General features: G+C 44.9%; 1 protein-coding gene across 4 annotated transcripts in view; it reads left to right on the forward strand.

Annotated features, from left to right (window-relative positions):
• Positions 1–2,402: 2,402 nt before the first annotated feature.
• The window catches only part of LOC306981751 (neural cell adhesion molecule 2-like), a 453,723-nt gene continuing 442,237 nt past the window's right edge, over positions 2,403–13,888 (forward strand). For 2 of the 4 annotated variants that reach the window (XM_079581397.1, XM_079581398.1), the window contains exon 1: positions 2,403–2,642. In XM_079581397.1, the coding sequence (XP_079437523.1) occupies positions 2,585–2,642 (58 nt within the window). In that variant the 5' untranslated portion in view covers positions 2,403–2,584. The remainder of the gene's footprint in view (positions 2,643–13,888) is intronic. The other 2 variants (XM_079581395.1, XM_079581396.1) reach the window with 1 other exon arrangement.

Genomic DNA, 13,888 nt, shown 5'->3' on the forward strand with positions numbered 1-13,888 from the left:
ATATGTGATAGACTCATTACATGCAAAGTGAGACATGTAGCCTTTATTTGTCATCATTTTGATTATTATGCCTCAGCTTGTAAAAAACCCCAAATTAAAAATCTCCTAAAATGTGACTATTTTGAAAATGGACTGTAAGCCATAATCAAAATTATAACAAATAAAGGCTTGACATTTGTCACTTTGCATATCATGAGTCTATATCACACATTAGTTTCACATTTTAAGATGAATAACAGAAATAAATGCACTTTTTCATGATATTCTGATTTTATGACGAGCACTTGTAAATATTAAAAACACAGACTTACATGAAAGTTGCAACTTAGACTTAAAGGGACTGTACAGAGTTTAAAAATGTTAAAACTAAGTATTTTCCTTCCCCTACATGTTCCAACCATGTCCTAATGTGTAGAATGAGCTCAGACCTGTTCACCAAAATCCTGCTCTGTCACTCAGAAAGGTGTTACTTTGGGTCTGAAGTGCCGTCATGCACGAGCTTAATATAGAAGGTGCAGTTACATGTATGACCTGAGGTGGCAGCAGTGAGTATAAAATGGTTAACTTGCATCTAGCCCCTTTAAACATAAGTCTCAAAATGTTTACTTCTGCTGATGAAGATTAATATTTCCCGACTGTCTTTGAACACATCACATGCTGTATGTATGCATGAATGAATGAATGAATGAATGAATGAATGAATGAGAGAGTGACTGGTTCCTTCCAAGCGCTTTGGGCCTAAAGAAGGTAGAATAAAGTTGAGCCCATTAACCATTGAGGGAGGGGCGATAGGGGCAGATCAGGGCTCACTACTGACACCTACTGATGAATATAAATCCAGGAGTCTCGCTGAGGGCAGCTTTAAAGTTGTGAAACGTGCTTATAAACTCATCTATGTCAAGTATTGGGTACAAAATGTGTTGCAATACAGTAATGAACCACTACGTTTACTTAAATATTTCCACTCTTTTATTAACACATGCTGTCATACACTTTCTTTGACCCGCATTAGACAACACAAATATTACCACTTTTGTCGGGACAGTGCATGTTAACCAACATGGGACACACGCATGTAAACACGCCTGTTAGAGCAGTGGTTCTCAACCTTTTGGAGCCGCGACCCCCATTATAACAGTAAAAGGGGTTCGTGACCCCCCGCCCGGGTCACACCGTGAGAAATCGGAACATTAGCCGACATAATCCTTAAAAAAACAAAGAAAAATAAATTAAAATTCCTCAAATTACGAGCATATAATGGCACTCTGGTAAAATAGCACACACACGAGACAATAACATATTATAATATACGCTAAAAAAAAGTATGTATATTTTATCTACATGATCTGGCGACCCCCCAAATTCGTCTCGCGACCCCCTTGGGGGTCCCGACCCCCAGGTTGAGAACCACTGTGTTTGAGAATGAACAATGGTGTTGGAGAGGATAGATGGAGAACAGGCAGCAGTCTGGATGTCTAATACAGGAGAAGTTTATTTACCATCGGTGCAAGACCCGGGACATGAACTCGAGACATTGCGCTGGTCCTACCATTCAAGTCTGTCTATGCTTCCACAGTAGAGGGATAAATACCCTCTCAGAGCGTCAGACTGATACGCAAACATTCAGTGGCTGAGAGAGTCTGAGCCCCACAGTCAAGGCTATGACAGAGATAGTACGACTGTACAGCCTGACCCAGTGTGATGAATAGAGATTTAATGTTTTCCTCTCACAACGCCCTTGGGCCAATTGTCCCCGTCCGGCCAGGGATCGAACCTTGGACCTTCTAGCTGTGAAACACAAGCACTAACCGCTGCGCCACCGTGCCGCCAGGTGTTAAAGCTCTTAACCCCGCCTTAACCAGGCACATTTTCTCCATGTTCAGCTTAACCCTATAATCTAAAAGCTTCTCATCTGGAGAGTTCACAGCCTATGGGCCTATACACCTCATTTGAAAGCTAAGACCGCGTTGTTGCCGTGTCGTCACTTTTTTGTCATATTTTTGCCACATGTAGCGTTTTCATCCTCGTTTACGTCACAAGCTTCTTTTCAAGAGGCCCAACTAGAGAAATTGTGCTTGGTTCAGGCTGGAGTGAAGAGGTCAAAAATGAGGGGGAAAAACTTCCAGACTTTACAACAAACTCCTATCTGTGTATAGTTCATAGACAGCCAGACATTTCAATCAAACAGAAAATTGACATGATGCGGACAGTTGCTCGATCATCCCATCAAATCAAAGCCCAGAAATGACGCAACGCAAACTTGAGAACATTCGAAAGACCGTGACGACAGATGATGGAGCAGAGCAGCGCAGAGCACCGTGAACGCGCGTGGAGCAGTTGGGGAGGCGTGCGCGCGCGCATCGGCAGGGAGAGGAGGGAGAGGAGAGAGAGAGAGGGAGAGAGAGGAGAGAGGAAGGCGCACACACGAGCGAAAGTGCAGGCGGCTCATCAGTCCAGTCGCCAGCGGAGCCAGAGACGACGGATGCGCGGGAGCCTTGTCGTTTTTTTCCCCTCCTCCTTCCTCCAGCTGCGTTAAGAAGCCTGTACCACTCACCCCTAGAACTATACCCGCCACCCACCGGCCATGAAAGCGATCCTCCAACTCATCCAGCTCCTCGGAGTGCTCGTCTGCAGCGGCCAAGGTACGAGTCCGGGGGGCGCGCGGGGGGAGAGTGCCACAGGAATCCGCTGCTCTCTTTTTTTTTTTTGGGGTGACTTTGTGGACAAGTTGTTGTGGTGGATCCCGGCCGTCGGTGGTCAGATCTGCGGCGGCGGCGGCACCGGGAGGACAGTAGTGCTAGTGTGTGTGCGTATTTGTGCGAAAGAGAGAGGGGCGGACTGTTTAAACTGGACGTTGTTTTGTAGTTGAGGCACGTCTTGCGAGGGGCTACAGTGCTTTCTTCTCCTGCAGAGCGGGGGATTATGACCAGGAGTCCGTTTTTTTTGTGTGTTGTTGTTGTTGTTGTTGTTGTGTGTGTGTGTGGCCGCGCTCTGTTTGCTTTTGGAGATGCACTTCGCTTCATGCGCATGATGACAACCCACCCCGCGCATATGTTTATGTCTGCGCACGATGGTGGCGCGGCTTCCTAAAGATGTGCAAATGGCAAAACGCTTTTAAATCCAAGTCCCCGAACCTTAATGTGTGTGTGCGCGCGCGTGTGTGTGTGCGAGCGAATCCCTGAGAGTGTTTTTGTCGTGTCTGTCAAACAGCAAGCGGAGCCGTCGCAACGCTTTTCTGAAAGTTTGACGTTTGAACGTGGCTCGGCGACGGCGCGCGGGGCCACTTGGCACGTTAATGAATGCACCTGACGTGGACGCGTGGCCGGCGCCGCCAGCAACGTGGGTTCAAGGGATGTTCGCCTGTCCATCACGGTCTCAGTCGGGTGTGTGTGCGCGCGCGCGTGCCCTTTAGCCGCCCCGCTTCACTTGTTTGGAAGGTATTACGCGCGCGCAGTTTTGGATTCGGAGTCGTTTCGGGATCACGATTGGAAGGAGTTTTGTGCAGTGACCGGCGAGACTTGCTGGTGCAACGGCAGGTGGGGGTAGAGCGCTGCAAAGTGGTGCCAAGTGTAAAAGCAATACGGCCAAAGAGGGGGGGGGGGGGGGGGGGGGGCAAGGCAGGAGTGGATCCGGCGTCCCGTGCGCGCACTGCCCCGTTTGTTCTGTGATGGCGCAAGGTGGCTCGTTTTTGGAGCTCGGATAGGCTATTCCAGGCAGCAGCAGAGTGTCTGTGTGTGTGTGTGTGAGGGGGTGAGAGAGAGAGAGAGAGAGGGAGGGGGGGGAGAGTGGTGTTAAAAACGTCAATGCATTTTAATATGGAGCCTCAGTGTCACCACAAATGTATAATTTATTAGTGTCGCCGGTGTGAAAAGTCGAATGTGGTTTCGCAGAGGGAGCGGTGGCACCGTGGCGTGTGTCATCGAAGGCTTTCCTGTGATATGTACCTCACTGTTAGGCGTGTGTACAACAATGTCTTGGCAACATAAAGCAGCAACAAGTCTCCAACCACTTCGGGAGCATGGTGCCGTTAAGTTTGTGCCATTTATTTCATTGTGTTTCATTTCAAGTGGCGCCTTTACAAGTACATTTCATTTATGTGTCGTTTTCCAGACACTCAAAGCAGCTCAGGTTACAACATTTTCTTCAGATTTGACATCACAAACTTCACAATGTAATATACACAGTGGCTACATTCATCCAGTCTCTGTGATCTGAGCTCTTAAATCAATAGTATGGCTGTATCATTACCCTCTTCTTTATCAAACCACCAGACGTGCATTTTCTCACTTTCAACAACTGCTGTGATACATTTTCTTCCTCAACTCTGACAGACAAGAATACAGAATAACAGAAAAAAAGAAGATTTTTGGTTTGGTTATGCTAGAAATGCTCCAGTTTGCCGTGAGCCGGGAGCTGTCCGCTTCGCCTAGTGCTGATTCTGAAACCAATCGTTTTTTTGTGTGTTTTTTTTTAAGCGAACAACTGTACTTTAGCTCCAAATTTAATAACACATGGAAATCCGCACTTTGCGCCTTTATTCGCAGGCCTAAACATGGGTATTCATTTGTTCCCTCTCTCCCCGCGCTCGGTTGCCGGGCTGTTTCATCATGCCGCCCGAGCCCTTCTCCATTCCAAGCCGAGCGTTTTCCGAGATAACCATGCAAATGCGCCCATTAGAATATCATTTCGACGTGGAGCCACCGGTGATGGAGGGGTAAATCTGGCAGCATTAAGTCTACATAACCCCCCCCCGGCTTCTTAAGAACAACATTTACTTTCTAACTCCCAGCTCGCCCTGTGCTCCGAAGGTTTTATGCGTTTGGCTTTTTTTTTTTTTTTCCTTCCTCTCCTCCTCTCTCCAACGCTTAGTACAATGAATTATATGCTTGCTCTGGCTCGCCCGGGACTCGCCTATGTGATGTTAAGTGGCGTAATTAAGATATTTCAGTGCATCTCAAGGGGGAAATGTCACCGGCTTAGGGTTTCAGAGATTTATGCCACTGTGCATAAGTGTCTCGCGGTGCACCGGGAGTCGAGGCATGAGCGCGTTTGCCGAGGCTGCGAGCTTAGCATCCTTCATTTCACACGCGTGCATGTCGGAGCCAGCGTCCACATAAACAGGTGGTTGGAAGAGTGTGTCGGCCCCGGTGTAGGGCTGGGGAGCGTTAATGCCAGGGTGGTGTTGGAATTTAAGTTGAATCTTTGGATCCAAGCTTTGATGATGATGTTGGTCCAAGGACAGGATTAAAGGAAGTGACTTGGTTGTTTCGACTCAAATAAATGATTCCCTCCCCAATGTTTGGTCCAATTCATTCATTTATTTATTTTCCCTATTTTTTCCCATATTTCCATTTTTTTGCCCCATTTTTCCCATTTTTTTTTCTTTTTTTCTTATTTTTTTTCTTATTTTTTTTTAAATCATTTGCCCAATTTCCCCCCATTTTTATCACTTTTTCCTATTTTTCCCCATTTATTTCCCAATTCATTCCCAATTTTTGCCACATTTTTCCCCCCGATATTGTAAATGTGCAGATCTTCCGCACATTATTGTTGTTTTCTGGTTCTAGACAAGAAGTATGTTAGTATAGGTAACATTAAAAGTATTGTTCAGGTATCAGTATTGAAAGCAAAGTATCGTTAAAGTACTGGTGTCGTTAAAAAATGTAACCGTACCCAGTCCTAGCCAGGTGGATGGTCTGCTGTGTCTGGTTGAGGCTCCTCATGTAAGATAGGACAAGGTTAAAGTGATAGTCTGTAAGATTGCAAAATGAGGAGATTGAATTTTAAACCTAAACAATCAAGTTCCTCCTCTCCTTTTCTGATTGGAGAAAGCCTCTCCTAGTCTGCACAATGAACACACTTTCTTAAGTAAACGGTCCAGCTCCCGCCCCCCTCATAGGAAAGCTCTTCTCATTGGTCAAAGTGACAGCCCGGGGATTCTGATTAGTTGCTGAAATCATCAAAGGGAGGGACTTCAGAAACAATATTGTTGAGTATTACGGATTTCAGGCCCAGGCGGTAAACCAGATGCAATCTATTAAATCTGTAAAACTTTTAAATGTTACTGACGATTACTTTAAGGTAGAATAGAAGAGGTGATAAGTTTATCAATAGGCCGAAAGTGGACATTTTGGACATCATTTTTGGAGGAGCTAAACATCTCCACAACATTAGATCTTGTGTGGGCCAGTGTTCTGAAGAAGAAATAATACTGAAGTCGGCTGATGCAGTACAGTAGAGGAATTAAAGCGGGCTCGTCTAATCAGAATCAGAATCGGTTTTATTGCCATTGAATTGGCTTTGGTACAAACAAGCAATATGACACATAAAACTGAATATATGTATAAACTATAAAAGTACAGGGAGGTACTATAGGTCGAGAAGGGTCAGCTGTGATCCGACCTTCACGCCCCCGGGTCCTGGAGGTGCACAGTAGGGCTGAAAGATCTATCGTTATTGTATCGATATCGAGATATGAACATTCAAAACATGAACATAGAAAAGCAAGATATAAACGATATAGATTTTCATCAATATAACTGCACTCTTTATTATCATGTTTTATTTTTTCTGAAAAATGCTTGGTTTTCACCTAACCCATTGTTATATCATATCGATACAACAATAATTTTGCCCATCGTTCAGCCCTGGTGTACAGGTCTTCATGAGATGGGGGGTCATGAGCACTGGGGTCCTAAGAGGATTGTGTTTTTAGTATTTAGTTGGAGTATTTTCTCAAGCTTTCCTGTGAACTGGCCTGTCAGGTCCAGTCAAGAGGGGAGGGGGTGGGACTTGACTGTTTGCTTTAGGAATATGTCCTGAAATGTTTGGAAACCTTTCGTCTAATCCAACTTCAAACAGTTGACGCATAGTTAACTGAAGACATTCTTATGGTGGTGAGGTGAAACCAAATGTGTTACCGAGACAAAAAATGGTGCCTCATATAAAATAATAGGACGTTGTTATTAATTGAGTGAATATAACAGAATATGACTTTTTCGTTTCACCACTGACTCTTTTCCTTATTCCCACGGTCCCTAAAATCCTCCACATGGGTTTTGTCCTTCCCACCTTCTCTTTATCTGAAGACAATCATCCGACCAGTGCATAGTGTGAATAAGTGTTATTTCTTTGCAAGGCCATGGTCTTAATCCTACAGTCACACTTGCTAACACCACACAGCACTAGTTAGCTCCTGTTAGAGCCTGTTCACACAAAGCAATGGCCTGTGTCTCGGTCCGGCGGGGGCTGAATTGATTGCCTTATTTGATTAATAGAATGGGAGGGAGGCTACTCGCACATACGCGTCGCCGATGTGTATATGAAAATGCAATCGCCCCCTCGAGGCTGCCGCATACGAGAAATCAATTTAAGGAACGACTGGAGTCAGCAGGCCCCTCGAATTGTACAAAGGGCAATCTCACTGTTATGGATATGCTATTTATTTGCCTGCGAGCTTTTTGATTTCTCCAGCGTGCCCTTTAGCTCCCAATCTGCCAAGTTCAGATCTCGGCGTCAGATTTGTATAGGGCGGGAATGGAGTGTTATAGTTTCGACACCTGGAGACACCTGGCAGGATTGCCACGTCTGGGGTGGCTATAAAAAGAAATAACAAGCAAGTAGGTTTTTTTTCATAGACTTTCAAATGCGCCGCAGTCGATACATAAAACTGCTTCTGAAGAGGTCCAGGGCCGTCTTCGATCGCGGCTTTGCTTTCAGATAAACCTAATCTTAGCAAGATGATGGAAGATGTTTTTGTTTGGTTTGGACACTGTTTGGATACGCTTTGAGATGTGGATATGCGTAATTGCTAACCCTAAGGTGGCAGATAAGAGGTTAAAGAGCGCTAAGCAGCCAGACAAAAGATCAAGAGTTTGTTATTTGTGGAGGAGGCAGACGGTAGGGCTGGGCACTGTTAAATAACACCAGTATGGTATTGGGAAAAAAGTAGGGATACCGATACCAGTGTCGGGCCAATACCACATGTACTCATACTTGTACTCATTAGTGAGGTCCCAATACCAATCCAACTTAAAGACATACAGCATGTCCATATTGAGCGAAAATGAGCTGCAGCAAAACAATCAAAAGGCTGGAGCGACTGGATAAGTTACTATAAACACACGAGAAAATCTACACAGAGCTGAAGTAAAGATGAAAAGACACCATTTAACTGCAGTAATAAGCAACATCTCAATACTATTAATACTATAAATAAAAATACATACATGAATAAAGCACAAGCTTTGAGGAGCTTTTGGACATGAGCTGTTCTGTCTATGATGGACAGTGCAATAAAAATTACAAATTATATTGAATGAAAAAAAAAAACGGCATCTGTACAATTCTGATATAACTATAACTCTTAAAGGTGTCGCCTACTTTACTTAAGGAAATGTAAATGAGTACATTAACGATGGACGGACATGTGATCAGTGGCGCTCCACTTTCCCACGGGAAATGATCTCACCTCCACAGGACAATGCTTAAACCATCCATCCATCCATCCATCCATCCATCCATCCATCCATCCATCCATTTTCTTCCACTTGTCCGTTTCCGGGCTGTTGGAGCTGCCAAAATCACATGGCACCAGCCCCTTATGGCTCCTCCTGCAGGTGGTGGGTTCACAGAAGGTTCTATCCGGGCCTCTTGATCTCTCATAAGGAGCTTCTGAACCGCTCTTTGTCTGACCCGTCACCTAGGACCACCTAGGACGAAGCCCCCGACAACAGAGCTCCAGGATCATTCAAGTGCGCAAACCCCTTCACCACATTAAAAGAACAGGCCACACTGAGATATGTTCTTACCTGAGCCTAGACGAGTTGATCTGTACCTGTCTGGTCTTTGTGCCCATGGAAGAGCGTGGTGGCTTCCAACTTCACCCCTGTTTGGAGCTATAGGAAACCTAACTTCAAGGATAGTGGGGTTTACTAAAGGCGTTTTAATGAGGTTTGCTTGGAGGTAGAGATGATGTCATTTCCTGTGGAGGTCTGGACCCTCTTGCCCTATTTCCCCTGATTTTACACATTTCTTGACAGTGGAGATTATCCCGATATTGTACATTTTGCAGCTCTTCCTCACATTATTCTGTTTTCTATTTCTAGACGACAAATATTTCAGTATAGGTATCGCAAAAATGGTTGAAGTACTGGTATGTAATGGTACCCAGTCCTGGCAGAGAGTGGATTAAAAGAGTTTCAGAAGCTTCCACATCTTCGCGTAGAGAGATTACCCAACTCGCAGAACTAATGCATTCACACTTTCTTGACGCCGCTTTGTCTTGCTAAGACAGTTTTGGCCGCGCCCCCGTCTCGCTGTACCAAAACGAAGTGTAGGCATTTGGCATATGCAGGCCCTGGCGTCGAAACAGCAGCGTGTTCAATAATACCCTTTGCCAACCCCTAGTCTATTTTCGCTCGGCTTATCCATTATTATCATGGGAGTGACTAATGTTCTCTTCGGGGATTCGCTTCCCACCACAAGCCAAGAAAATGTAGATCCCGACGCGCCTCTTGGAGTTAGCTCATTACGCGACGTGTTTGGAGAAAAAAAAAGGCCAAATTTGGATGCGCACTGGCAGAAACGAGGTTCAAAAATTCATCTCATCGGGAGCGAATGTGATTGCGTCTAGTTAAATCGTATTGCCCGAGATTGAATCAAACTCTGCGGAGTCGGATGCCAAAATTAATAAAATGTAATCGGATTCAGGGGAGGTGGAATCAGATCAGGCCGGAGTGATGCGAGTGGATGAGGCAGCGGCTACGTGGTTGAGTTTGTCCACCGCCAGTCGGTTTGGCGTTGGCCCGAAATGACACCCGTCTTTTTTTGGCGCGCGCCCATGCATGTCCAGCCAGTCTAAATGCCAGACTAACTAGAGGCCTAATAGGAGAAGCCAGGGCTGCCAGGGCGCCAACAGAATGGCTGGACCCCTGGTGGACCGGCAGATGGATGGACAAGTGCTCGCTCGTTTGTAAAAATGCATCCGTACATGAAGATTTCAAGGGCTTACATAAATCCTGCTGGTATAGGGGCTCACTTTTGGGTATCGCTTATATGCATTTGACGTGACCTACTTGCATGTGATTAAGAACCACCGTGAACCTGGCTGCTATTAATATTACATGCAATGTGAGTTGAATGCACACGTGTGGCAAATTTGCACCTCCTCTGCTCACCCTTGTAAGCGCCTGTGGTTTCATCAGCAGTTTCGTGTCATGTGATGTGGATCTTTGCAGAAACTACACCAGCCCATTGTTGTGAAAAGTCAGGTGTTAAACGCACACTTTGAAAGGCTAAACCGCATGCTTCTGAGTTCAGAAATGCACATCAATTTTGGCAGGTCACAAGCCAGGCTGTGGATCAGGCAGAGAATTACCTTAAGTACCTGAAACTGTCATTGATAATACGCTGAGCTGCTCGTCACAAGAAGACGCGATCTGCAAGAAAGCTCATCAATGTTTGCCCCTGTAGACGACTTTAGGACACATTGGTGAGTTCCACTGACAAAGGGCACCAGTGTTCCATTAGTTAAATTACTGGTTACACAATTATGATTTCCTTTCATTGAGAGTCCATTAGTCTACTTTTAAAACATTTGCAGAGATGTATGTCCGGTCCATGAGACACAGATTTAACTTTTAGGCAGAGAGTCCTCCAACAAGTCAGTGCAGAGCGTTGGACAGGCCCAAATCCCAGACAGAGAGTTTTAGCAGAAAGACAAGACAGTGATGGGCAGCGCTGGTGCTACAGCCCCGGCGCCTTTAAAAATGAATGAATAGTTACAGTAACAGATATATTCTTCAGTGGCCTCAGCTGCTACCCACCGTCACAGATGGGAAACATACCGATTAGAGCCACGTTTCGTACGGCGTATGTGATGACGCTCCGGGGAAGGGACCCACAGCAACACTAATATGAGGGAACACTAATCAGGGCGAGGATGAATTTTAAGCAACTATTGCAATGATATCGAACTGTCAGACAGAGCACCCAAACCAAAGAAGAAGAAGCACACACAACTGTGGCCTTTTATACTGCGCCCCCAGCGAGTACAGCACCACCACCAAATAATCGCAAACTGAGAAATGTTAACCTGGACACCTAATCGTGTTTTATGAAATTTATTCTTACATTTTCATTTGTCTGTTGGCCTGGGTCACTGTCGGTAAAGCAAAAGAATCCTCTTAATCGTCTTTGAGCAGGTCGTCTCTTGTAGGGCTGCAACTAACGATTATTTTGGTAATCGATTAATCGACCAATTATTTTTACGATTAATCGCTTGGCTGTGAAAGGTGCATGGAAATTGTATTTTTTTTCAATTTTTTTATCACATAAAGCTAAAGTGGCGCCGCTTGAGGACACGTGAATGGAGTAAACTTAAAGTAAACGTTTGTAGGAGGCTCTTTGTGCTAATTCTGCTTTGGTTGGACGAGACAAAGACAGATATTTATGAAATTTACGATGTACAAAACACTGCAGACCCTCACTTTAAAAAACAAAGTAGGTTTTCATCCAAGATACATAATTGTCATGTCTTTTTTGCTCTACTTTAGTCTGTGTTTACTAGAAAACGATTAATCGATTACTGAAATAGTTGACAACTATTTTAGTAATCGATTAGTTGTCGATTAATCGATTAGTTGTTTCAGCCCTAGTCTCTTGATTGGAAGGTCGGGGGTTTGAATCCCGGCTCCTGAAGATGCAACAATGTCGTTATGCCCTTGGGCAAGACACTTCACCTCCTCGCCTCCAGTGTCTGTGTACACTGGTGTAAGAATGAGAGAGTGAATGGGTGACTGGTTCCTTACTGTAAAGCTCTTTGGGCCTGATGAAGGTAGAAAAGACCATAGCGAGGTGTACGGGGTCACATGTGCTGATGAGGCTTCCATCCGGGTTAGGGTAGGTGCAAAATAGGTGCAAAAGTCCATGACTCCAAGGGTGATTGTCTTTTAAATGAATGAACATTTTCCATGTATATTAAATGTTATTACAAGGCGTTACATTGTGTTAATGGTATATTGTATGTGACTGCTGGCTGAAAACTAAACTGTCCCATTGGGGATTGAACCTGAATGTTTGTGTCGATTCTAAACATGGATACATAGAGATGCCTGATGCATTTGTTCATCTTTTATTACTTTAAATATCGTTTTGGCTATGGTTAATCTACATATGTTGTTGCTTGGTGCCAGGAAAATGTCAATCAAATTCTATCTTTTAACAAAGTGTGCATTTTTACATCGCAGCTAATTTGCCATTTGTTTGCATGTCTCTCTGTACAAAGTGTTGTGCTGCTGTCAATGCGTCGAACCACTTCTCAAAGTTTGCATAACAAGCAATTACACGCGGGGACTTATGGACGGCGTGGATGGTAAATTGCGAGCGTTTGCCTCGTGAAAGTCCAGACGCGGCAGACGCAGGACAGAAATAATGAACGCTCCATACGAGTCATCATTAAAGTGCGCTTTCTCTTGGAGCCCGGCCAGTGCGCTGACAGTTAAAAGTACCGCCGCCTCAGGTAGGTACGCGGGTATACACACACACAGTGGAGATGGATGCCCAGGGGGATGACAGGGAGGGGTGGCTGCGTGACAGATTAACGGACAGCTGAATGCGCTAGCGTCGACTGGCTCTCCGCTAACATAATGAAGTGGAGGCTGGCTACTGACGGCCAAAAGGACAATATTTCCCCCCCTATAGCTCACTCACTCGCGGGCTTGTGTCGACTGGGCAAGAGTTAAATCCAGCTCGGAGGCAGCCTGGACAGAGTCGCCGTGATTGAGAGCGAGGCTAATGCTAATTGTGGCGGCGCTGGCTTCGTAGGTAATGAGTGTGCGGGAAAGTGGTCAAAACAACATCGCCAGAGGAGCCAAAGAGATCATTATAGGTACTCGAGACAGGAGGGACGGGGGGCTTTTCTTACTTTTTTGGGAGCTCGGTTCATAACTTTGTCTCGGGAACTGAAAGAAAGAAGAAAAAACCTCTTGTCTTTACCGGAGCACATTGTCTCCAGTTCGGCTGTACCCAAATCTAAAAGCAGAAAACTCATTGTAGCTGTTTTGTTGCGTTGTTGGTGTGGGTTTGTCACATGTTTGAAGGATTTTGGCTTTTTTTCTCCTGAAGGTGCACACTGTCGTTGTGTCCTTGGGCAAGACTCCAGTCTCTGCGTACACTGGTGGATGAATGAGAGAGTGACTGGGTGACTGGTTCCTTGCTTTTACCATTCATCATTTTTGTTGCTCTTTTGTTGCTTTTTTGTTGTGTTATTGTAGGATTTCTGGCACGTGTTTTTTTAATGTTTTTTTTTTTTAAAGGTGCACTGTGCAACGTTTTAGGTGGAAAAAAAAATCTTAATTTTTGCGTGCATTTGACCTCTTAATGACTCGGTGGCGTTATGGGTGCAGCATGGCACCTTCGCTTTCCCTCACAACAGCTTCTATGACGCTCCAGGATCAATTGTTTTTAGGGGTTCGTACCAGAATCGGGCCAGAAACCCCAAAACCATAGACCCTGGAGCGTCATAAAGGCCACTGTGAGGGAAAGCAAAGGTTCCATGGTGCACCCATAACGCCACCGAGTCACGTTAAAGTCAAATACATGCAAATATCAAGTTTTTTTTGTTTTTTTCACCTAGAAAGTTACATAGTGCATCTTTAAGCTTGTAGTTTTGGGTAAAGCCAAACTGGAGAAAATGTGGTTGGTTTAGGTGGGGGTTAAAGGCTTTCATGTACTAAAAAAAAAAAGCAAAAAGTGTGACACACGTTCCATTTGCTCTTCTTCAGATAATAGTGCAGTCCTTTTCCAAAGTGTGTGGAGCCTAGCCTGGAGCCTTTAAATTACAGGGGTTTAAATTTACATTTCATGTGGAGATTTTGGAAATGTGAAA

This window comes from Gobius niger (assembly GCF_951799975.1).
Source record: "Gobius niger genome assembly, chromosome: 23".
NCBI lineage: Eukaryota > Metazoa > Chordata > Actinopteri > Gobiiformes > Gobiidae > Gobius > Gobius niger.